The sequence below is a fragment of the Malus sylvestris genome, chromosome 13, assembly GCF_916048215.2.
Source record: "Malus sylvestris chromosome 13, drMalSylv7.2, whole genome shotgun sequence".
Taxonomy (NCBI): domain Eukaryota; kingdom Viridiplantae; phylum Streptophyta; class Magnoliopsida; order Rosales; family Rosaceae; genus Malus; species Malus sylvestris.
This window is the reverse complement of record NC_062272.1, coordinates 14,131,480-14,153,633: the sequence shown is the minus strand read 5'-3', so window position 1 is coordinate 14,153,633 and position 22,154 is coordinate 14,131,480. Positions and strand designations below refer to the sequence as shown.

The window sequence follows — 22,154 nt, the reverse complement described above, 5'->3', positions numbered from 1 at the left end:
CTTTTTTGTAGGTTTATTCCAAATTTGAACTTGCAACGCACTAAATAATAAATTTTGGTTCCATACAAGGTAAGTATATTATTTACTAGTATTTAATTAGATTTAGGGCTCCGATTTGAAGGACTCGGTTCGATATTCCAATTCAAGGAAAAGACTCAATAACGTGTTGACCAAAATTCACTTCAACAAATTAATTACTTGGAGATAATTGGAGTATATTCAACCTAGACGTTTCCATTTACGCCCAATAGTCAAAATGATGTCTTTAATATTTATTGAAACCCACTTATGTATTCTATTCTCCTTTGTGTACGTATCTTTGTCATCTTAATGAATATCGTATTTTAAAAAAAATATTTAATTGATCAAAATTACTTCAAAATTGGTTGGTTTTATTTAAAAAATTATTATTATTATTAAAGTATTTATCAAAATTAATTCAAAATGGTGTCTTTGGCCAACTATTCTTATGTCGTATGTGGCTGATTTTTACTATAGTGGGAATTGGGATGCAAAATGCTTGATCCATTTCCTTCCTAAGGTAACTGTCTATAAAATTGTTAATATTATTGTGGATAGTATTTTGGTGGCTTGTTCGAGAGGTGTATATGAAGACCAACTAGTGATAGTAATTTTACTATAAAGTATGTCTATGTGTTGACCTAGGCGCTAATATGAACACCAAGTGGCGATGAAGTTTTATCTGGGAGTTACATCTTCCGCCTAAAGTGTTATTTTTTCTTTGGCTTTTGTTGCTAGACAAATTATTGACCAATGAACACTGAGTTACACGTGGGTTGGCTAGCATTCTTCATGCGGGAAATGTGATGGTGTTTTTAAATCAATTGTTCATGTCTTTATAGATTGTTCTTTTGCTGCTAAGGCTCGAAGAAAATTTCCTGCTCTTGACAGCTTTTTACTGATGCACTTACTAACTATTAGTTCCAAAATCATATCTCTTCCAAAATATTAGTCTTGGTTTTTTCTATAACTTACTGGTTTTTGTGGTATTGGCAAAACAAAAATATTTTTGAACATGATTTTTCTCTCCTTAGTGATTCCAACTTAGTTATTATTGCCTACTTGAAAGCCATAGAGCCCCTTCGAACATATATTTTTCTTCATTGGGAACCTCTTCCTAAGTGTTGGGTAAAACTTAATGTTGATGGGTGTCGCAAGGGGTTGTCCAATTTCATTGTTGGTGGTGGTGTTCTCAAAATCTCGTAGGGAACATGGGTCTCTGGTTTTTTTTGTTAATGTTGGTCGAGGTGAGATTCTATGTGCTGAAGTTAGGGGTATTTTTATTGGACTACAACTTGCTTGGAATAATGAGTTTGAGAAGATTATGATAGAATTCGATTATGCACTTGCAGTACAATTAATTTTAAATGCAAAAGTGGATAATCACTCATGGGGAAGTTTAGTATTGAATTGTCATGCTCTTATGCACCAAAGTTGGTTTTGTGAAATTTGACATATTTGCCGTAAAAAGAATTTTGTTGGTGATGATTTGGCATGTTTGGGTTTGTCATGCAGTTTGGGTCCAGTCTTTTTCTAGCAAGCTCTTCCTTCTTGTCATCTGTTGCTAGTTGCAAATATAGCTAGAGTTTCATGATCTCAAGATATTCTTATGTAATATTTCCTTTTGAAACAACAATTTTTAATTTAGGAATCAAAACTCTAATTAGACCAAAGTCCATGAATCAATGCTTAAAAATTTATATATGACTTTTTAACCAAAATGGTCCATGAGATTTTCATAACTCATTTATTTGGTCCCTAAGATTTGAAATCAATAGAAATGATCTCTGAGATTGTCCACCATCAATCATTTTGGTCATTGGGTGAAAAATTATGTTAAATAGGGATCCAAATGACAAAATTACTCTCAATTTAATAAACAATAAGTCAAAATGACTTAACCAAAATTGAGGGTATTTTTGTTATTTTATTCTTATTTTATGGAGATTTTTCATGGAAGAACCAAAATGATTAATTGTGGACAAACTCATGGAACAATTCTATCGATTTCAAATCTCAATTATCAAAATGATGAGTTATGCAAATTTCAGGGACTATTTTGACTAAAAAATCTTTATATAATTATAAATTAAAATTACAAAAAAGGACAGGACCTTTACTTCTACATGGTTTGGTTGGTTCCTTGGGACATGGGTTTCTTTCACACACTCAACCCATGCACACATAGAATCTCATCCCCGTCTCCCTCTCTCTCTCAAGAAACCCCATTTCGCCACCATTTCTCAGAGTCACAGACAGAGACAGACACAGACCCCATCTTCTTTGGACTCTTCCTTTCTTAGGGTTTCGCATTTTTGATTCTTTAAGTTCTTGAGCCCTGATCTTGTGCCCTCAAAAGAAAGTAGAATTTGTATTTTTTCTTCTGAAAACCCACAAACTCCTCGGTTTTACTGTGTCAATTCCCCCATTGCGCGTGTGATCACAGAAACACAAAAAGGTCTCCACCTTTTAAACATTTTATTCCTTTGGGTTGCTCTGTGGTTTTGTGTTGAACATCGTTTCTGGGTGGCGGATATTTTTCTCTTGTGAGAATTTTCCCGGAAATTTCATTTCTTTGAGGGTGGAAAACAAAACCCACCTGAAATTATCATCTGGGGAAGCTTGATCCTCTGTAGTCACAGCTCAGAGGGATCACCACTTCAAGCTCCACATTGTCGAATTCCAAGATTACCCATTTCACCATTCGCACCAAGAATTGCGTTTTGGAAGCTGATCACGCTTGGTTTCTTTCAGGCATTTTTACAAACACCTGGGTGCAATTGACCTGGATTTGAATTTCTTGGCTCTGTTCATCTCGTTTCTTTCCCTTGTAGAAGCCATGGGTTGTGTCCATGGCAAGTGTTGCGGCCGGTACCCCCAGTCTTCCGATGGTGATCTCCGGGACTTCAGAGATGCTGGTCCGTACAGCGCTCAGAGGAAGCACATACTCTCACGGAGGTCATTGGAGTTCGTCCCTGTTCCTTCACACGGCTATCGTTTGGAGTACTCTTTGTTAACACAGCGCGGCTACTATCCTGACTCGCCGGATAAGGAAAACCAGGACAGTTTCTGTGTTAGTACGCAAGTCCGAGGTAACCCGAATATCCATTTCTTTGGTGTGTTTGATGGGCATGGCGAACTTGGTACCCAGTGTGCTAATTTTGTTAAGGACAGGTTAATAGAGATATTAGCCAATGATCCCACATTGTCAGCTGACCCTGTGAAATCTTACAATTCTGCTTTTCTAACGACGAATTATGAGTTGCATAATAGTAAGATTGATGATACTATGAGTGGTACCACGGCAATTACTGTGCTTGTTATTGGGGATACCCTTTATGTCGCGAATGTGGGTGATTCGAGAGCAGTGATTGCAGTTACAGATGGTAATAGAATTATTGCAGAGGACTTGTCTTGTGACCAAACACCATTTAGGAAAGACGAGTATGAGAGAGTAAAGCTGTGTGGGGCCAGAGTTATGAGTGTTGATCAAGTGGACGGGCTGAAGGATCCAGATATCCAGACGTGGGGTGATGAAGAGAGTGAAAGTGGTGATCCACCAAGGTTGTGGATTCCAAACGGAAGGTATCCTGGAACTGCGTTTACAAGGAGTGTAGGTGATGGCACCGCGGAGACGATTGGTGTGGTTGCCACTCCAGAGGTTTCAATGGTTAAGCTGACACCTAATCATCTCTTCTTTGTTGTCGCAAGTGATGGAGTTTTCGAGTTCCTCTCAAGCCAAGCTGTGGTTGATATGGTATGTCACTTTGACCATTTGTAGACTGCAATAAAGCAATTCTTTCATTGTTTGTTACCCTTTTAAATGATGCTCAACTGAATTTGTTATTGATGCATTGTATTTGAATGTCTCATTGCTAATACATTGATCTTTTGCTGCTTTTGGTATCTCACGGATAGTTCATCATCTTGCATGTTGTACAATGACCTAGGCAAATGATTGTTTGTATGCTCTTGTGTCCATGTTGGTCTATGATACATTGGGATTTGTTAGCTCTCGACATATAAAGCAATAAGTACGGAAGAAACCTCTATTGCCATCAGAAAATAAGTTGTTATTTGGAGTTGATTTTATAAGTATGGAAGAAACTTCAAATATCGTTGTGGAACATCGTTGATAAAACTATCTTGTCATTGGCATATCTAATATGGTTGTTGAGTCTGAGCTCAATATAAACTAATGGTTGCACTATTGGTAGCTCATTTAGAATCATTAATGTCATGTTGTCGTATTTGTACCAAAGAATATTCCAAAAGTAGAAGTTGCTTGTGTACTTTTCCTCTTTAGCATCTATGAACTGCTAAGTCTTTTGCCATTTTACAGTTTGCAAGCAAGTTAGCGTTTGAGGTACTGCCCTTTTGTGTCCATATATCTTCTACCTGTGTAATTGACCAATTTATATGTGGATTTCATCCTGTATAGTTACAGAGTTTTCATTAAATATGTAATTATTAAGCATTAATGCTATACACCAAAAAGAATAAAATGTCAAACTGTTTTCTCTTTTTAATTTTTAAATATTTCTATTACTATCCTTCCGGCTCACAAATATTCGCACACAATTCTTCGTACAGGCGGCAAGATATCCAGATCCTCGAGATGCATGTGCTGCCATTGCTGGAGAATCATATAAATTATGGTTGGAACATGAAATCCGGACAGATGATATAACAATAATCATCGTTCACATCAAAGGCTTGTCCAATGTATGAATTGTATAAACCTTCTCTTAATTTTATTACCTTTTCTTTAGGCTGATTCCAATGCCCCTGCTTTGTACGAACTCCCATCGGTCCTCATAGTGGTAAGCTGTAAGATTCTTGGGTGTAGGATATGTGGTCCCTAGGGGCTTCCATAATAAGGTTACACTTTTGCTTCTGTTTAGTTTCTATTGTAAAGTTGCACATTTTAAGCGGTAAATTTCTGATCATCCGATTTAGCAGGGTGACATCGGACACTGGGTAACATATGCCCCATGTCCAGAAGATGATTTAAATTTACAACTAGCTTGATGATATTATCTATAACATGAAGGAATAGAGGAATAGAGGAATATGAGAAATCCTATTACACTCCTATCGTATTGCTGCTTCTTATTGCGTTGCACATGACACATGCATAATCTGATATTAGCTATAGAGGGCATTGTTTTCCGATGTACGCTCTATTGATTGGCTCGTTTACCAACTTTATATTGTGCGTGCTACAGTCAGCTGGTGGTGCTACAGATGGAGCTAGTGGGGCCAATAATAGGCCAGCAACAAGGGTGAGAAAAACTTCCGAGTCATCTGTTACCACTGGGTCAGAAGTTTACCGTTCTGTGAGAAGTGATTCCTCAGAAATACAGTCTTGTCAGCTTGTGCTTTCGATGAATCGAAGCCCAGCTATTGTTGTTCCATCTCCTACATGTCAGAGCCCTGTGAGTTGGTATGTCTGTTAAGCTGTCATATATCATTCTGTGACTATTATGCTACAACTATCCATTTATGTTCCCTCCATTGACTGCAGTGGTTGAACTGAAGGGCCTTAATGGAGCTGCCACACGTCTCCTTGTTATTTTTCTTAAGTGGTACTTATTTACTTGATGTTCCCTTCAGTCCTTTTATATCAGATACAATTCCAATTAAGTTGACCATAACGAGCTTATTATTGGAGAGATCACTTTGGAGAGTCAATCAATGCCTTTGTTCAAATACCTGATTCAACTTTTTCTGATTGCAGGATGTGTGTTAGCGGTGCATTCAGCCGTTACCAGAAGCGTTGGTTCTGCATGTAGAAGATGTTCCCCTGAACGCTAATCTCACTAATAACACGGTTTTTGACCTATGTGATATGCCTGGAGAACATATTATCTTCTGCTAATCCAACAATATAGATAGAGGGAGGAAATGAGATTGAAGTAGGAGGTACATACAGAAGGTTCATTTACATGGAAATTAGGGTGAACATTTCACATACTTAATCTTCTTGTTAGTTTCGGTTGTAATTCGTCGTCTCCTAAAACTTAACGATGATGAGTAGATATAACATATTGTGTATGCTCCTGCCACTTCTCTATATGTATAATATGATTTCCTCTCGAGACAGAAATGGATTCTTAACTGATTTAGGCATGACCTACTTATGAGCAGTAAATTGCGCTTTATGTAACGCTATGGTTAGCGTTTCAGAATTCGAATCTTGTTTAGCTTTGTTAAAGATGAGAAGACGTGTGGTGTTATTTGGATGCTGATTTTTGAGCAATAATGTTGGATTGGATTCAAGAATGTGATCAAGGTATGAGATTGTCGTGGAATGTGGGGCTCTTTTCAAGTTGTTTGTTTCCTCATCAAGTGGCAAAATCTTCAGTGCAAGAGTGGCCTACATGCCTTCACCTTTCTTGGCAAACCTCAATTCTTATCCTAGCGATAACTACTTTGCCCGAAAATTGTAGATCTTGGTTATTGACCATCAATCAGGTTTCCACCGCTAGAAGCGATTGTGCATAATATACTTGTCTACAAATTGCCTAGTGAAAACATTGCTAGCCAATCACTGGAAAACAAGTGCTCCATCAAGGTGCTGTTCAATGCAGAGCAGAGCACCTTCTTTTTTGGGAGCCCGCGGCCAAAGAAAGAAAAAGATTAAAGTTTACGTGCAAGCATGCGTTTGGCGTCTTTTTAGATTATCATTGTGGGGTTAGGACTTCGGAGTAAAGCATCCCCAACTTGGTATATCTCGTCAGGTAAATACAATATTGTTACAACAAATATTACACGTAATACAAAATTCGTACAAAAAATCGTTAGAAGTTAGAAAAAAATGGACAGCTTCTCGTCTATCACATTCTGTAACATGTTACACTGTTCTAACAATCTGCTTAATTTTTCAGCCCCCTTGCCCACTTCTCCAGTCACCACCATTTCTCTGCCAGCATTCTCCAATCTCCCATTTTCGTGGGGTACGTTTTCTATTTCCGCTTGACCATCGTGCGCCAAACTTCGTTCATCCTCCATCCAGTCCGTTCTATTCGGGGTCTCGTGGATTTCACCATTAGGAGATGTTTCAGGAACAGCTACACCAGATTCTACCAAGGGCTGACCTCTATGGGATGAAAGAGGGGCGCGCCCAACTTCGAGGATTTCATCCAGAGACAGCTGATTAAGGTAACAGGGCGAAGGTCCGGTATCTTCAAGCCCCAACTTACCCAGATTTTCAAAAACTGCGTTAAGATGAGGACTCTCCAATACATAAGCTGACAAAAAGACCCCATTGGCTAAACCCATTAACCGCCAGTTGAAAATTCGTCTGAAGATCATAACCCAATTCGGGACTATATAGCAGCACGAGTCATGGCGCTCCAGCCGACAGCTTCTTTGTAGCATTACAGGTGCCTCTTTTATAGCAAGTGCAAGTCCCATCATCTTACTTGAATTCGTCAGGTACTCGATCAAGCCATTTTCAAGTTCACCTCTCAGGTTCTCAATCTCCTTTCCTGCATTACAACATTGGGGTAGCCATGAAATATGGTCGGGAAAAGCTGGAAGCCTACAATCCCCTAGTGCTGACATTAGCGGTTCAACTTTTTCCGCTGAGCTCCATCCTATGCTTGGCAAGCACCATTTCACAACCCTATACTCATCACTGAACTCCTCCAGCAAAGCAATCTCAGGGCAAGGCCAACTGGATGGATTTGATTTGACAGCAGCAGCAATTTCCTTCTGTGACCAATCCAATGCTTCATTGAAGGCAAGGATACAGTTGTCTGGACCTGCTTCATAATCTTTCATTCTGCCTAGTGGCTCCAGTGAAGAATTCAAGTGGGTAAGAACGAGTTCGCGTGTTTTCACATGATGAAGAATGGGTTGAAGGGGCGATTCACTTGCAAGCCACCGGAGCCCCTCCCTAAGTCGGTTGTCACTGAAAAAACCATCCAATCGTCCCATTTGCTGGCTTTCAACAAGTGGAACAACCAGAAAGCTGCTTATTAGTGACTTATCCAAGTCATGGAGACCCAAATTATCAACAATAGTGGAGTCATTAACATTGTTCTTGTAAGAGCCACTTAAGATCAGAAGGGGCAAGCAGGAACCATACGGTATCAACATCAGAAGGTTATGAAGATGGACTTTTTGCAAATTCCAAGGGATGCTCTCAGATGTAAGGAACAAAACAGCACTTGCACCAGATACACTCTGACATAGGTTATCAAAACTTGCATCCTTGACCACAGACAAATAGCAATTCAGATCTGAACCAGATTGGCCACGAACCCATTTCTTCCATACAGAGACACCAGGAGATGAAACTACAAGATCCTCATCATCATTGTCCACATCATTTGCTGAAGGCATGAGCTTTGAAAGCAACCAGGGGGCTGCTCCCAAGACATGGCTCCTCTGCCCTAGGTCATCACCTTCTAGATTGTTCATCTGAGAACATAAAACAGTTTTCCAACAGAGGCATCTAGCATCTGGATTTCTTGTGCCCAGTATATCCGCTATTACATCTGAAACATTAAGTCTTGACCATGACTGACCATGGTTTTTATATCTCTCCCTCAAGATGAGATCAATGTCAAACTCGCCAGAAGTGCTTGGTTGCTACAAAATGAAACAAAAAATTATTCCAAGGCCAAGATAAATAATCAGTTGGATTTCTTTCCTAGCTAATGAACTATGTTCTAATAGATGTAAACACAGCTCTCCTATAGGAACAAATGCTTCATAAAGTCAGAAAAGAACATTATGGGACAAGAAATCCAGTAAGACAGCAGTGAACAAAGAAACAATCTCTAAAATCCAACAATTTAATTATCTTTCCATTGATGAAACTATTGAATCATGCTCGAACCCACAACAACACCCAACTACAGCTACCTAAGCTCACAAAGAAGAAAATCTACTGCCTTTATGACTATCTTTTAAGCACAAACAAAAACAAACTTGCACGATAAAGCAGACAGGTATTTTAGTTTCATAAAATTGAAAAGGCTTACATCTGTCTTGAGTTGAATTGGTGGCCCCAATGATAAAGAATTCAATGCAGCATTTGCTGCCAACTGCTTTTTCTCTCGCAATTCTCTTAGCTTCTGAGCACGCCGCTTCCATAATCTGATGAGAAGAAAAGTGAGAGCATGAAGGTACAGGATAACAATAGCCTCAACATATAGCCAAAGAAGTACAACAAGCTATATACCTCAGTATCAACTTAAATTTTGCCTCCGCAATTTCTTCCTGTTGAGAACTCTCCATAACATCATTATTTTCATCTATCTGATGAAGATCTGGATGTTCCTTGTCTTCCAACTTATCAGTTACCATAATTTGGATATCTGGGTATTCCTTCCCGGAACTATATATACCAACAGATCTCTCTTGTACATATGTTTTTGACTCAATTTGCAGTGGCATTCGTTCCATGCCAGAATGCATGCTTGTCTCTGGAGAGTTACTAAAAGGAGCATCATAGTTTCGCTTCTCAATGGTACCAACTTTATCCGGCTGAGGTGTAAATGATGAGAAACCCCACAGGGAAGGAGACACAGCAGCCACCTCAGGGGAATCTTCACCGTATTGACCAAAAATTGGTGTTTGAATCATTTGCTGCTTTTGTCTGGCATCTTTTGGGGGTGAAAAAGCTTCAAAATTAGGCATTTCTTCATCAACTTCATGGACAGGTTTTGTAACTTCAATGGCTGGGGCACGACGAACAGGACTTTTCTTTTCAACATATGAAATAACTTTGGGTTCAGGCTTATTTGACTTAGTCAACTGAGGCTTTTTTGTTGCTTTAGAAGACAAGGGTATGACTTGACTAGAAGCCAAAACATCCTCTACTATCCTTCTTGACTTTTTCATATCAACAAGTTTAGCACACTTGGTAGGATAATCCTCATCACCATTGAGAAATGGACCTTCCTTCACCATATATGGCTCCTGGAATGACTTTATTACAAACCCATGATACTCTGAAAGGCTTTCAATTTCATCTTCCTAATTTCAATCATCAAAGCAGAGCATCAGATAAGTTAAAATGGTTCCTCCTTCGCCACTGGGTACCGAAATGGAATTGTAATCAAACCAAAGAATCATACCTCCATTGCCAGCCACTTGGCAGCATCCGCAATAGGGAGACCTTGGTTATTCTGGAGACCTGCGTGTATAGAAGCAAGTGCCTGGGTTCGTAACTGGTCAAAACAGAAAAGATCGTTAGTTATCTTATCTGTACCAATAAACAAATCTAACTTCAGCAGCAACAAGTAAATCACATCAGCTGAAGCCTGAAGATGAGCGGTGTTATGATTCTGTTACAAGACCCTATGGCCGAATCTTACTGCCTTGGGTCATAAGTATGAAAATCATTAGAGCCCAGGCCCTAGACACTGCAACCATACTTTAATCAAGTTCAACCCAAACTTCTATTCACAAAAGATTTCCATCCGAGTATAACACGGTTGATTTTGCAACTTCTTCCCTTCTTTGAGTAAGAAAGCTACCAATCAAACACTTTAAACACTTATGCTCAAAGAAAACACTCAGAAAACCCTAGGTAAACCTTATCTTAAAAATATGCTAGGTTTAGTAGAACACTAAAACTCTACAACAGCATATTAGAACAATGGCTGAGACTTATCTTTTAAGCCTATACTTTTGATAACACAGAGTTCAAAAGTCTGTTCAAAACATTTCCCTTGAATGTCATGGATGAACATAAATATGTGATTGATACAGCTGGAAAGGAAGAAACAAAATCTTTAATATGATTCTGTCTATCCAGCTCAGCAAGTTTCTACAATCACAAGCACATACTGCATTTTACAGTACTTGATGTTTTAGCAACTGAATGCCTTGCTGGTAGATAGAGCAGCTTGTTATTCTTTGTGTGAGGTCAAAGATCCTAAATGTAATTGTGAAGCAGTACCTCAAAATAAGCAAAATTTAACCATACCTTTGAGAAGTGAGCATGCATTAGGCATGCTTGGAGGTAACTTGCTTCCCTTGCAAGTCGAAAAAAAGCAATAAAATTACCAGTTCTGCAAGCTCTGCAAGAGGAAATCAATTGATATCAATATTCCAGTTTACACACCGAAATTAGAAAACACATGTGAAGGAAGTGATTACCTAGCGACATCACGTGCAAATAGCACCTCTGAAGTTTGTCTTATTTCTGGAGTCATCTTTGCAAGATCAAGCGAGAGCTCTGCAGGTTCAACCTAGCAGGAATCCCTTAATTTTGGACAACAACAAAATGGACCATGTACAACAGAGTGACTACTGCAGGAGACCTTACCATGTACCCAGGATGCTTGTCCAGCTTGAGAAGGGCATAATAACCTCGAAACTCTTTTTCTGTAGGAATGTTTATTCCTTTCTTTCTGTGATCATCATACAATTGGAACAATTCAACAGATGTTTTATTCATCTGTTCAATATTGAGGTGTGCATCAAATCCCTCAACAAAGCCTTCTCCTCTTGAGTATTCACATAATTCATGCATGACAATTATGTGAAGTCTTATCTGAAACTCAATGCGTAACAATCAGTCAAACAGAGCTTTGTATTTATCACCAACCAGATGCATCTTCTTGAAGAAAAAAAAATGCAGAGATAATACGTATGTGAAATACATAGAAAGGCAAATAGCAGTTTCTGGGTTACGTATCTATACAAAGAAAGAAAAACATAACATGAGTACATATGAATAATTTAACCAGTGTTTTTTATACAGCTTGAAACCAGACGATGCAAAAGGACCTCAGAAACTATGAGGAAGAGCAATAAGAATAAGAGAATTTTGCTATCCCATTATCCTCACTCCTTTCATATAAAAAAATAAAAAATAAAAAATCCGCACATTTTTCTTCACACTAAATGTTGATAATTATGTAGTTATGTTCACTAGCATATCAGCAAACAGGAAGAAAAGTAAAGAGGATTCACCATTTGCTCCAGCATAGTAATAGCCTCTTGGTTAAAAATGTGCTGCATTCTCAAGTCCATTCGAATTGCTCGCATCCGATCCCACAGGAAGTTGTAAATTCTAAGAAACCTATCATTGTAAGGCTAATTAAAGTCGTACCCAATGCACAAGGCTCCCGCTTTACGCAGGGTCTGGGAGAGGTGAATGTCGGCTAGTCTTACCCCCATTTATGGAGAGGCTGATCAAGCAAATTGAGCAAATAATCAATTGTCTTCTGCAGGATTGGCATTGGTCTTATCAGGTTTGCATCTCGCTCAGCTGTTCTGTTATACTGCATACCAATGACATTGAACATCCATCACACTTTATCTTATTACAGAAGTAATTTCTAGGAGAGTGGGGGCGGGAGGGAATAGCACAAAGAATACCTTTTTAACAGCAAGGGACATTCTGGTTTGATTTCTATCCCCATCCAAGCGCTCATATATATCAAGATCCCCTTTCCTTTCTCGTTCTGTCCTTTCTGACTCTGAAATATCAAGGAAAATTTAGTGAGATTAAAGGACTGAGTCTCATACTCTTCTAGCACAAAAGAAGAAAGGCAACAGATATAAATTACTAAAAATCTGGAGTGTTAATGTTTCATTGATATTTCCTCATTTATGGATGACACTATCGACCATTTGTCCTACTTTCCTCCACATTTTATCAAGTGGTCATGCTAGAGACATAAAAAACCAAAGATAATTGTGTATCTTGGTTGAGAGGCATACCTGGACACATATCCGGGCACAACCCAACAATGATACCAGACGACTCCACGCCTTCATCCTCAGGTAAAGCATTGCCATCATTACCATCCATAGCCAGTTCGGTAGATTTATATGCAGCTAATTTGTTCCTCTCAACATTAGATTGCTCATGTCTATTTGCAGTAACCCCTGGCTCTACATTATCAGGATTGTTTTGTGGAGTTTTACTTAATTCAACCTTGAACCGGGCTAACCGCTTAGCTTTGGCTTGCATTTCTCTGCAAATGACATCAGGAAAAATAATTTAGTAAACCTCAAGCTTGAGTAAGCATGTAGAAAATAACCAACACACCTTAAATTTTACCGTTCAGTACCATCTTGAGTGGCATGAGAGTTTCCATGAAACACTTGATCCTCGGGAAGTAAAGGTGGTGATCTTGTCCTTTTGGCCACAGGGATGCTGGTCACATTTCCTGCAGCAGCTTCAGAAATAGTATTGCTTGCAGATGGCAAAGACTTTTGATGTACCCGAGAATCAGGAGTACTAAAACTGGTATATGATCTAGTATTGAACCCAACAGAAGATACAGAAGGCCTGGAAAGGGTCATATAAGATTCACTCAGAATATTTCCCACCTTATTTTTAGGGATACAAAAGGGCATATGCCATAAAAATACCACTAAGAATAACAGGTTTTACAAGTGCACAAATTCCATTGAACTTCTCTTTTTCCAAACCTAAAGACCCACTTTCACTTTACAGTAAACAACCGCTTGGATAAACTTTGCAATGAAACTGTCCCATTTGTAGAAGAAGAAGATAATAAGAACTCTTCTATTTCTCTCCTTATGCTGCTATGCATTGCACATATATCATAATCTATTTTGGCTGCCCACACTACAGAAAGTAGATCCCAGTTGTCTTCATGAATCTTAAAAAATTTTAGGTGTCTACCAATATATGTTTATATAAGTTTTATAGTCATCTCAAGGAAAATGTGAATTTTCTTGGACAACTTCCTTAGTCTTAGTATATAGTAAAAGTAGGAACCTTGTTCTTTTCGAGGCCTGACCATTGTCATGTTTCAGAGGAAAATTTCTACCAGTAGCATAAGACCCATCAAAAGGTGATACTAGAGAAGGTTCTTGAGGAGACCGCAATTCAGCATGATCAAGTAACTTCTGACGACTATCCATTTCAGAAGAGGGAAATGCATGCCTATATGCGAACCAACAGCCCGATCAAAAAATTGTGGGATTGAATAAAGTTATCTTACAGATTAAAGCCATATTTAAAACACAAAAGGAAACCATCCATATTATCTTTAATAAAATATGAAGCATGTACCAATATAAGAAAAAAAAAGGTGTTCACGGGGAAGATACTTTTCTTCTCTATGATGATCCCATAGCAATAAGCAGACATGCAAAAATAAAGAGACCAGTATTTTTGGAGATAATGTAGCTGAACTATCATGTGCTCGCCCAAAACATAGTTTCCCAAGTACCAAACATGGCAGCGTTACAGTAAGCATACAACAGATGGATTTCATCAGAACATTAACAGTTTAAATGTCACCCATCATTTCAACTCAAACACGCACACACAAAGAGTTGAACTAAGAACTTACCCTTCAACTCCAACAGAAGGATGCAAATCCTCATAAGAGACCAAGGGAGGAGATCGTATTCTCGGAGCAACTAAGTGACTGCACATATTTACAAAAAAATCTGAGTGGCTATAAGAAACTATTCAACCTCAAGTTGAAAAGGTAAAGAAAACATATTAACCTCCTTATGGATCAATATAACAAGCATAGATCATATCACTAAAGTTGATACACTGGCCAAATTAAAGGTTTGCAGTCATATAATACAGTTTCATTCGCTGAAAAGTAAGCACACTTCTGACAGCTAGAGTCACTAGGTTGGCATAATGCAGTTTCTAATGTAAATAAGTGCAAATTCATCAAGATCAAACACAGACAACAAAACGAAAAAACTAACAAGAAAGAAAGGACTTAACCTTCTAGGGGCACATTGAGTGGAATTTCTAAAATTGACATCTTTAGACAGAAAGGGAGGCGACCTGATCCCTTTAGTGTCTTGGAATCTGGACACCTTGGCAGTAACACTAGTTCCAGAATTACGAGAAACAACAAATGATGTGACAGCAGATGGCCTTTGATGAGCTTGGGTATCATAATTCTTAAAGGAGGATCTCTGCCCATGATCCCAAGTAGGATGAGACTCTGTGGACCTGGAAGCAAAAGAATATGAAGTTATGACATTTCTGATTTAACAGCACAACTGACCAATCAAAATAAAACACAGGAGTGACATTAAACAGAAATGACTTACATGCGAATAAATGCATACATGAAAATGTAAAGCACAGAATCACGTTGCTATTGCTAAACATAAGGGTCTGTACATGTATCAGAAATGTATACACAACAACCATTATATTACAGAGGATGCTTGTTTGATAAAGTTAAAAAAACATCTAACAACGGCTAGTATATCTTTCAGAAGAAATGAAGAGAAAACAAAATATATTTGTACACTGTTATAGTCAAAACGTGCAAAACGTATATCCAGCTCCTTAGTTTAAAGCTACAGTAAGCTTATAGGTTGGTGTTTGTGTTTACAAAGACAAGCCTCAAGCACTTAGTTCTCCAAGACCACATGCAAAAGTAACTCACCAAGGGGTAGAAGAGATGCTAATTGTAATTGGTTTTCTAAAATTATCTTAAACACAAAATAATGAATGTACAATTACAGGCGTTGTTGTACCTATGATCTCCTGCAGATGGGTGGGGATGACTTGCAGCAGGACGAGCGCTTTCAAAAGCCAAAGGAGGTGAGTGCAGCTGCCCTGAAGATTCAGGCCGCCTATGGTGAAATAAAATCAATAAGTTTTTAATACATAACGGAACCCAAATGCTCAATGGCTATTCAATAACAGGTGTTTATGCATACCTCAGGTACATTCATGCATCAATAATATATCACAATACTATTTTTTTTCTATGACGGCGTCATAAATTACACATACACCATAAGAATGTGACAGCATTGAGACAGATACATACGGCAAAAATCATATAACACCAAGTGAAAAACATAATAGCGAATTTAGCTGTTTACTGTAACAAGGGTTGTCCTTACCTATAGACTCCCGCAGATGGGTAAGGTTGACTCGCAGCAGGACGAACTCTTTCAAAGCCTAAGGGAGGAGAATACAGCTGCCCTGGAGCTTCAGGCCCCCTATGTTCAAATAAACACGAATAATATTTTACCAACCCCAAATGCTCAAGGACCATTCAATCACAGGTTTTTATATGTGACACAGCACATTCATACATCAATAATATATCACAGCACCATATTTTGCTATGACATATGCATATAAATTAAACATACAACAATAACTTTGTGATCGCATTGGGACTCCTGCAGGGATGACTCGCAGCAGAAGGAGCTCTTTCAAAGGCCAAAGGACGTAGAGCTTCAGGCCCCCTAACATAACCGAACCCAATTGCTCAATTGCTATTCAATCATATATTTTTACAATCCTCCTTCGAATCAATCCAGACTTGCACATAACCCTTAAACTCAAAGAAGGTATACAGATTTAGAAAGCTGACGTGAGCTATTTTTATAGAATTTGATTCAACAAGCACCCAAGAATTTGAACTCGATGACCCGTATACATTCTTTTTCTTCAAAAAACTCTTCTACTCATACAAAATTGGGCACTAAAGTCTGCCCATTTATCCAAATTAAACCAAACAAAGAGAAATATAATATCAGAAATTCTTGGAGAGCGATATACAAAATTAAAAAAAAAAAAAAAGATTGATACTTTGGATTAAGTTTCAAATACCCAAAGAAACCCATGTGATGAACAATGAAGAAAAATTGAGAGAGCGAACCTGGACGGAGAACCCAGCGGAGCAGCGCCGGAAAAAGGAGGGGTGGTCGAGGGAGAAGGCGAAGGCGGCCGACCGCCGCCAAGGTTTCCGAAAAGTGGCTGCGATCCCGGCGGTCCTGTTGGTCCTGACGCCTTGCCAAATCCCGGGTACATTTGTGTTCAGAGTGTGTCTTCTCTTGCTGATGGTTTGCTCTCTTTCCCTTGTTTCAAACTTTTGAAGTCGCAGAGAAAGCCACCAAGTTTTGAGCTTTCAAACTTGAAAGCATCAAACGCCAAGTGACGATGTGGGTAATGGGCCAGATTCAAGCCCCACTCAGCCCATTTGGAACTATTGGGCCTTTAGTTACACGGGCCGCATCACATAACCGATGACAAAAAGTTCAAATCAAATGTTTGCTTTCAAAATTGATAGCAAATTTAAATTGATTATTAAATTTTTTGAATTTAATAATGAGTGGTGATTATTTTTTTGAGAAACGATAACGAGTGATACTATTTACACATTTTTTGTGTACTATATTTAAAAAAAAAATTATTTGATTAAATGATTTAAAAAAAATAAAAAAAATGTAATTAGCATTAGTTTTTAATAATTAACCAATTCACTCAGTTAGAAAATTTGATAATTAAAAAAAATTTCTCACCATGCATCTAAACATTTGTTACATGTTTTTTCACTTAACTTTGATTAAATTTTTTCAAATTTAAAAAAGTAATATTTAATGTGAAAGTTAATCAGAGTTATGTGAAAACACATAATAAATTATTAGATGTATGGTAAGTATACACCATAATTTTAATTGAATGCATCTACAATTTCAAAAAATTATTTAAAATTCTGATTGAATATCCTAAATTCATTAAAAAATTAAAATCCATAAAATCCCAATTGAATTCAACCACAATCCTCCACTAATTTGGAATCTTCTGGAGATGCTCTAACAGAGGATTTGGTTGATTTTGCGTCCATGTTCAATAATAAGTCTATCAAAAGTTTCCCAAGAAAACGCATGGACCAATTCAGAAAACTGAGGAAGAATGGCGGGCTGTTCTCTCGCCGGAACAGTTGAGGATTCTACGCGAGGAAGGAACTGAGTAATTCCTCTCTCTTTTCTTTTCTGCCTGTTCCTATTTCTAATTTTGGTCATCATATTTTATACTATGATCTATTTAGGTATGTCTCAATTCTCATGTGGTGTTTGGATTTTGATGGGTTCTGTCTTTTCTCTGGATTTTGTTGTTCTTGGATGGTATATTCAATATTTTTTCTGCTTCTCTGATCATTTTTTTTGTATTTTTGATGATATAACTCATAAAACATGTTATCATTTGCAAGATTGTATAACATATTCTAAGTCTAACAATTTGTTAGCCACAAAAAATATAGCATCTGTGATGAATTGGCAGAAGAACACCCATGAAGTGCTTTAGGGTTTGCTTACTTACTAATGGTATTCAACTGTTTTTTAAGTCTACTTGCAAAACTAAGACCATTTGATAACCATTTCGTTTTCAGTGTTTAGTTTTTATGTTCGTTTTTGTTAACACGTTGAAGACCTTTTTGTTTTCCATTAAGATTTAGAAATATTCCCACTCGAGGCCCCTCCAGCAGCAATTGAACTAAAATCGAGAATCACCGAGTTGTCAAACTTCTGAAAGATACAAAATTTTGCTAAATCTCCTAATTTACCCTACTTAGATTACTGAGGAAATTACTCCAGTTACCAATTTGATACATGTTACATAATCCCTTCGCCTTGATTACAATGTTGGGGAGATATTAGTATCTGCACAATGTGTGAATTGATTAAGTTAGACTTGCTTACGGTTGGAGTTATGCAGGCCAAAATTCACTGGGGAATATGCTGGTTGTGGAACACCATTCACATTTGTAAACCCCTTCTTCAAAAGCCAACTACCAAGTTTGATTCTGGATGCGGTTGGCCTGCATTCTACGAGGGTCTGCCTGGAGCCATAAACCGATCGGTGTGTTCCTGTTGCTGATAATACAAATGTTGTTTGTTTTTGTTTTTAGCTAATGCATTTTGCTGACATTGGATGTAACTGAAACAACTATGTATGTACTTCAGCCTGACCCAGATGGGAGGAGAACTGAGATCACATGTGCAGCTTGCGGCGGTCACTTGGGGCATGTTTTTAAAGGGGAAGGGCACAAGGTGCCGACAGATGAACGCCACTGTGTCAACAGCGTTTCCATCAAGCTTGTTCCTGAAACATCTGCACTATGAGGTCTTTTGGATCGTTGTCACAACAGATCTAGCTGCTTTCTTACGCTTAAACCTTAACGCGATTTCTGCCGTGTATGAAGAGAACACAAAGATTGTTAATCTGAATGTTGTGTTTGTGAATCTGTTATGATATTTTATTTTAGCTGAAGGGCCAATAAAACCTCTTTGTTTTAGTTTCGTGTTTCATGGCCTGGGGGTGTTGCATGGATGAATTTTTCCTGCCTATTCCAGCAACAACATTGGATTGTGTCAAAAGTGATTTTTCTTCAGCACCTACGGGCACCGAGTGCCGTTGCACATTTGAAAGTTGGTTTGATCGAACGGCTCAAAGAACATCGGTACTAGGTGCATGTAGGTACCGTAGAATCTGTCTCAAAAGTGCTCTAAGTTTAAGCAATTATTTGATGGGAAATTTGGAAAAGAAACTTTTTAGAATTCGTCTTCTGTGATTAGAGATATAGCCACTCGAGGCCGATTAAGTTGTCCTCGAGTTCCCTCGAGCATTTCATCGTGAAAATTATTCTTTGATGCCGGTTCATCGCGAAAATTATTTGGTTATGAAGTCTTCGGAGGTTGTCATCATCCCTGATCAAAGCTGCTTTCGCTCTGTACAATAGTGGAAATGAGTGTTGTCTTTGCATCACTGCGTGAATTCAAACCCGTTTGACTTCCTAATGTAACAAACAAACAAACAAAAATTGCTGTGACTCAAAACTCAAGTGTCTTGACTAGTCCAACTGGTAAACCAAGCCTACAAGTGAAGGAGGACACCGGCCCAACTTCTCACTTTCACGGCCAATTGCCTTCTCATTTCCCTCCGCCGCCGGAAATAAAAAATGCCGAGAGGAAGGAAAGGGCAAAACCCTACGAATCCAAACAAAAGAGCAGCAGCAGCAGCAGCAGCAGATACACCACAGCAGCCGACGACCAACAACCACCACCAACAACGACGGCAATGGCAGCCGCCCAGACTTCCCTCCAAATTTCAACTCCTCCAGCGGTCTATAGTCATGGACATCCTCTCAAGGCTCCCCATCAAAACCCTCTTCGACTGCAGGTGTGTTTGCAAATCCTGGCTAACTCTAATTTCCGACCCTCAATTTTCCCTTCTCTGCACTTCACGATCCCCCATTGGCATACTGATCAAGACTTTTCCCCCCAAAAGCATAACAAGGAGGCTCGATTTTACCCAGATTGAGGAATCATCTGGTTCTCGCTTTCGCTACGAAAAACTGAGGTTTACCCCCAAATTTAGCCTGCCCATTTCTGAATTTAATCTGATAAACTCCTGCAATGGTTTAGTTTGCTTGTCCGGACCCGAAAGAGGGGACCTTTTGTATGTCTGCAATCCAATTTTGGGTGAGTTCATCACCGTGCCGCGGAGCGATAGGGCTAGGCCTAATTTTACCTCTGTTGGACTTGGATTTAGTGTTGGGACTAATGAGTATAAGGTGTTGCAAACGTTTGTTCCGTTGAGTGAACCGATCAGCAATGATAGATGCAGCTATGAGGCTGAGATATACACCATTGGTACGGGGGTTTGGAGAAGCATTGGAAGTGCTTCTGGGAGCCTTGGTTGTCAGTTGCCCTTCAATGCTTATCTTCATGGAGCTCTACATTGGGTTTCTCGCGGTAGCGATGTTTTTGAGCTTATAAATTCCTTCAACTTTGAAAGGGAACAGTTTCAGGCAGTTGCCCCACCTAGCTACTTTGGACCGCTGGAGAAGCAATTTTCAGACTGTTTGAAGTTGGGAGTGTTGGAAGGTTGTCTCGTTTTGTGTGTGTTTGGGGACGATTCTAGTAAATTTGTTATGTGGGTTATGAAGGAGTATGGTGTCCGAGAGACTTGGGCTAAAACTCTTGTTATCGAAAACTTGTATCCGAGAGAACTTAGTTGCGATTTGTATGAACCCATGGTGTTTTTGAGAAATGGGGAAATTGTAATGTCTTACAATGATTGGGCTGTGGTTTGCTATAACCAGAAAAGGACGAGTCTCAGAGAAACTAGAATTACTCAGACCCGAAATCAGTTTCATGCAATTGGTTACAGTCCCTGCTTTGTTTCACTCTATAATGTTTCAAGGGCAGAGGAGGTGAAAAGGTACTGCAATTTTTCCTCACTTGTATACATGCATAGATTTAATTGCATTTTTTGGTTACAAGTTTACAACTTCTTGTTTGCTTTCAATTTGTGGAAGTTGATGTGTATGTTGGGAAATACGATCCAGACATTGAAAAGTTGAAAATATAGAAATCAATCGCAACTTAACTTCTGTCAATATCTCTTCATTTCGAAATGTTTTGATATGGTCCAATCTCTATCGCCGATCAGTACTCATCAGGCGGTTTATGAGTTGTTCATTTTCTTTTGTTAAATTCGAGATGATCTTTTTTTTCACATGTCAAAACATAGTGGCAATGGTTATCAGCAAAAGCAGAACTATTGTATTCCATAAATTTGTACGATACATGGATGTTTAGGGAGGAGTCTGAGACGTTTGTCGGGAATTATATCAACTCATTTTGGCATGCTTACTATATGATATGCAGGGTGCAAGGCTGTAGGAAACGTGACAATCTTCCTGCTGAAGAGAGTTCTGATCTCCCTCGTGAAGGGAGTTATGATTCTGCCTCTGAGATGCAACACCACAAGTCTACAAAACTTAACTCGGGCCGTGACTGGCCTTCTTTCGAAGCAAGTCTTCCAACAACCACGAATTCGTCTGCGAACGTGAGTCCTCATAGTTCATCAGTCTATTTTCTTAGCGATCACATTTTGTTTTCTCGAATCCATCTGATGGTTGTTACTGTGTCTTTCCTAGACAATCTCTTTTCAGCCGGATTTCACTTGGAGGGCAGGGGCTCCGTGTTCTCTATGCAATGAGCACTTGGGTTATGTTTTCAGCGGTAATGGGTTCCCGATGTGTCTACGATGCTCCAGCACTGGTTCCTCTTGAAAATTCTTCAGGATAACTCCGCCTCCATCGACGATAATGGCTGTCATAACTTGCTTTGTTAAATACTTTTGTTAATGTAAGTTCCTTGCTATTAACTTGTTTTGACTCGGAAGGTTTCTTTTGAGTTTTTAACTTATTTGCCGATAAACAAACGTTAGGAAATCATGTTGAAGACCCTATTGGGCCTATTCTAATCATCCGGGCCAGCCCAGCCCACTTTTTATCCAATTTTTGGCGCCTTTACCGTAGACCAAAATTGGATTTCGCGCGGGGAAATTTGCCGCCAAAATCTCTTCCTTAGTGATTTTCCGGGTTTTC

General features: G+C 38.8%; 3 protein-coding genes and 1 pseudogene across 4 annotated transcripts; 3 read left to right on the top strand and 1 right to left on the bottom strand.

Annotated features, from left to right (window-relative positions):
- The first annotated feature begins 2,177 nt into the window (after nt 1-2,177).
- Nucleotides 2,178-6,212, top strand: LOC126597730 (probable protein phosphatase 2C 35). The gene is made up of 5 exons (XM_050264538.1): nt 2,178-3,778; nt 4,615-4,746; nt 5,250-5,467; nt 5,549-5,609; nt 5,762-6,212. The coding sequence occupies exons 1-4, from the start codon at nt 2,861-2,863 to the stop codon at nt 5,553-5,555; spliced, it is 1,275 nt and encodes a 424-aa protein (XP_050120495.1). The 5' UTR covers nt 2,178-2,860; the 3' UTR covers nt 5,556-5,609; nt 5,762-6,212.
- A 513-nt stretch (nt 6,213-6,725) lies between these two features.
- On the bottom strand, nt 6,726-16,857 carry LOC126597162 (SAC3 family protein B-like). The gene is made up of 18 exons (XM_050263927.1): nt 16,632-16,857; nt 15,865-15,963; nt 15,490-15,588; nt 14,720-14,953; nt 14,325-14,402; nt 13,745-13,912; nt 13,058-13,288; nt 12,715-12,971; nt 12,370-12,470; nt 12,179-12,272; nt 11,962-12,083; nt 11,312-11,539; nt 11,143-11,234; nt 10,970-11,063; nt 10,116-10,208; nt 9,218-10,014; nt 9,018-9,132; nt 6,726-8,622 (listed from the first exon to the last, which is right to left on the bottom strand). Exons 1-18 carry the CDS (start codon nt 16,781-16,783, stop codon nt 6,832-6,834), a joined length of 4,845 nt encoding a protein of 1,614 aa, XP_050119884.1. The 5' UTR covers nt 16,784-16,857; the 3' UTR covers nt 6,726-6,831.
- Nucleotides 16,858-17,400: 543 nt separating this feature from the next.
- On the top strand, nt 17,401-19,052 carry LOC126595267 (peptide methionine sulfoxide reductase B5-like; annotated as a pseudogene).
- Nucleotides 19,053-19,194: 142 nt separating this feature from the next.
- On the top strand, nt 19,195-21,931 carry LOC126597300 (F-box protein At3g07870-like). 2 transcript variants are annotated; one of them, XM_050264087.1, is made up of 3 exons: nt 19,195-20,980; nt 21,430-21,610; nt 21,717-21,931. In XM_050264087.1, the coding sequence occupies exons 1-3, from the start codon at nt 19,716-19,718 to the stop codon at nt 21,834-21,836; spliced, it is 1,566 nt and encodes a 521-aa protein (XP_050120044.1). In that variant the 5' UTR covers nt 19,195-19,715; the 3' UTR covers nt 21,837-21,931. The 2 variants fall into 2 exon arrangements, with proteins under 2 accessions (XP_050120044.1, XP_050120043.1); XM_050264086.1 differs by having other exon boundaries at nt 21,702-21,931.
- The last annotated feature ends 223 nt before the right edge of the window (nt 21,932-22,154 follow it).